This window comes from Terrapene carolina, unplaced genomic scaffold, assembly GCF_002925995.2.
Source record: "Terrapene carolina triunguis isolate 2854851 unplaced genomic scaffold, T_m_triunguis-2.0 Scaffold93, whole genome shotgun sequence".
Taxonomy (NCBI): domain Eukaryota; kingdom Metazoa; phylum Chordata; order Testudines; family Emydidae; genus Terrapene; species Terrapene triunguis.
The window spans coordinates 32,177,690-32,180,369 of NW_020664444.1; the positions used below are offsets into that span (position 1 = coordinate 32,177,690).

The 2,680-nt window shown below is 66.9% G+C and overlaps 1 protein-coding gene across 3 annotated transcripts in view; it reads right to left on the reverse strand.

The window, feature by feature from the left end:
• Nucleotides 1–281: 281 nt before the first annotated feature.
• Nucleotides 282–2,680, reverse strand: part of RGS11 (regulator of G protein signaling 11) — a 24,460-nt gene continuing 22,061 nt past the window's right edge. For 2 of the 3 annotated variants that reach the window (XM_026650722.2, XM_026650721.2), the window contains exons 15-17: nt 2,108–2,246; nt 1,564–1,646; nt 282–1,173 (exon numbers count right to left, since the gene is read on the reverse strand). In XM_026650722.2, coding sequence (XP_026506507.1) covers nt 1,047–1,173; nt 1,564–1,646; nt 2,108–2,246 — 349 coding nt within the window. In that variant the 3' untranslated portion in view covers nt 282–1,046. The remainder of the gene's footprint in view (nt 1,174–1,563; nt 1,647–2,107; nt 2,247–2,680) is intronic. The other variant, XM_026650723.1, reaches the window with a different exon arrangement.

Here is a 2,680-nt window from a genome sequence, read left to right on the forward strand (position 1 = left end):
TAAGAGAGGCCAGAGTTGCCCATGAGTTGTCCTTTATTAGTGTCTTTGCTCAGTGCAGGACAGCTGGGCAGGGGGAGGGCAGCACCAGAGCAGGGTGCTCCTGGGGGGTCGGGATGCGGAGCAGGGGTGACCCTCAGGGAGGGGCTGCGCTCAGCCACGAACCCAGGGCTGGTACAGAGATCTGGGGCTGTGCCATGGGGCAGGCTCTGCCCCTGCCCATCATTGCCCCAAGCCCCTGGTATTCATGTGCCAGAGAGCACGCACCACCCCCCCCCCCCGGCCAGCCTGGCCCAGCCAGGAGTGGGCAGCTCAGTGAGGGGAGTCAGACCATGTGTGGCTTGGCCCGTTGCAGCCACTCGCCCCACAGAACTGCCGGGGGCAGGGAGCTGGGGGTCACTCTAAGAGCTAAGGCAAAGGGAGCAGGAGCTGCCCGAGTGGTGCCGTGCGGGGCGCCCCATAGGGCTGGGCACATGGCCTCCTGGGGCATATGGCTTTATCCTTTAGTGTCAAGGGCTGCGGCTGCCCTGTGGGAGGAGGTGTGGGGGAGATCTGGAGGCTGAGCTGCTCTGCACTGGTGTCTGAGCGCTCATCTCCCTGTGCCTGATGACATGTGTGGGGCCCAGGGGGTGCTGCAGGCCGGGTCTGCCCCTGCCAGCGAGCCTGGGATTGCATTCATGCCAGTGGGTGAGAGCCCGCCCTGCATGCAGCTGGCTGCCCCATCTCTGCCGCTCCCCCACAGGGCCCAGCCCAGGGCAGTTGCCCTCCTTACCCAACTAGCCACCTGCAGCCGTTGGATGAGAACAGACCCCCCCGGCTGGCCCACGCTGCCCTGGCACTGCCTGGGTGGGGCAGGGCAGAGATGTGTCGTTGCCTCCAGAACACCCTGTCTGGGGGGCCTGATACCACAATGGTGGGCTGGGCTGGGGGAGAAACAGGTGTCCCATGGGGCCCAGCAGTTGCTGCCCCACCTCATGCAGCCCCTGCCCCCCTGTCAGTGCAGAACGCTCAGCCTGGGGCGGGGGGGGTAGGGAGCAGGTGAGGGGATCCTAGCTCTCCATGGGGACAGCGACCGCCTTGCTCTGATCCTCAGCTTTCGCCTCGGGCTCCCCCGTGGGCAGCAGCAGTGCCGGGCTCGGGCTGGAGTGACGCTGCTTCCTCATGAATGGGAAAACCCTGCCAGAGAGAGCCACAGGTTAGTGCCCAAGGCGGGGACAGTGCCCAGGGCAGGGGCAGCGCAGGGCAGAGTTAGCATCCAGAGCAGGGCTAGCACCTGGACGGGGGCTATGTGGGGTGGGTTTACTGCTAGGAGTGGGGACAGTATGGGGTGGGGTTAGTGTCTGGGGCGAGATTAGCACCCAAGGGTGGGTTAGTGCCTGGGACAGGGGCAGCACTGAGTGAGCTTGGCACAAGGGGGAGGGGGCAGAGCCAAGTAGGGTTGGCAAGGGGGGGGGGGCTGGACCAGCTCTCCCCCAGCAAGCCCCTGGCCTCTCCCTTGCTCCCCTGCCCATCCCACAGGCCTAGGCTGGGCACCCTGTGCCTGCTGGCTGCCCAGGCCCCACTCACCGTTTCTTGGTCTCCGGGGGCATGACGGCCTCTGCCAGCAGGCTGCGGTACAGCTCCGACTTGAGGAAGCGCGGGTACGAGTCCTGGGGGCAGCGCAAAGCGTGAGGGGGGGATGAGACCCCGGCCGGCTCACACCAACCCCTGGCCAGCCCAACTACGGGCCTCCTCACTGCTCTTCTCCCTCCCAGTGATCAGCCCTCCCCACGACCCCTCCGCCACTCCTCAGTGACCAGCCTGCCCCATGGCCCATCCCCCACTTCTCAAAGAGACCAGCCCCGCCCCCGCTCCTCAGCCACTAGCCTGCCCTACACTGACCAGCTTGCCCTGGGAGAATGCCCTTCCCCCCCATCCTCTAAGCCTGCCCCCCCCCCCCCCCCCCGCCCATGCTGCCCACTCCGGGCGGTAAAGCTGCAGCCGAGTGCCCAGGGCTCACCCAACCCTGTGGGTAACCTGGGGCAGCTGAAGCTGAGGGCGAGGAGGAGGCGCCAGTGCCCAGGCCAGCTGCAGGGGAGGGGCCGGTGTGGGGCAGGGCCCAGGCCCCCACCTTCTTCATCAGCATGTAGATATGCATCTGGGCATCGTCCATCACGTAGCGATGTGGCATCTTGATCCCCTCCAGGGTCCTCTCCATGGTCTTGCTGTCGATGTTCACCCAGCGGGTAGCGCCGGGGGCCAGGAACTGCCTGGGGAGCAGGGCACATGCCCAGACTGAGCAGGGCTGGCTCGGGGCCATGCGGTGGTGCTCCTGGGCTCCCAGCAAGGGCACCACAGGGGCAATGGCCAGGGGGCTCCCCCTGCAGGTTCGAGGGGCAGAGGCCATGGGCTCAGATCCCACCCGGGCCCCATCCACACAGCTCTGGCCAGGGCACCGGCCAGGGCAGCTCAGGTTGGGGGTCGGCAGTTAGAGAGAAGTTGGAGGAGCCCCCTGCGGGTTCCCAGGTCCCCAAATCAGGCAAGGCCCTCCCGCCTCCCCATGTGCCCTGGGCCCCTCCTGCGCATCTGGGACTGGCACCCCCCCCCCCAGCCTCTCCTGCCCATCTGGGACAGCCACATCTGCCCCCAAGCTCTCTGGCATGTCTAGGACTGGCACACACCCGCCCCCTCCAGCCTTTGCTGT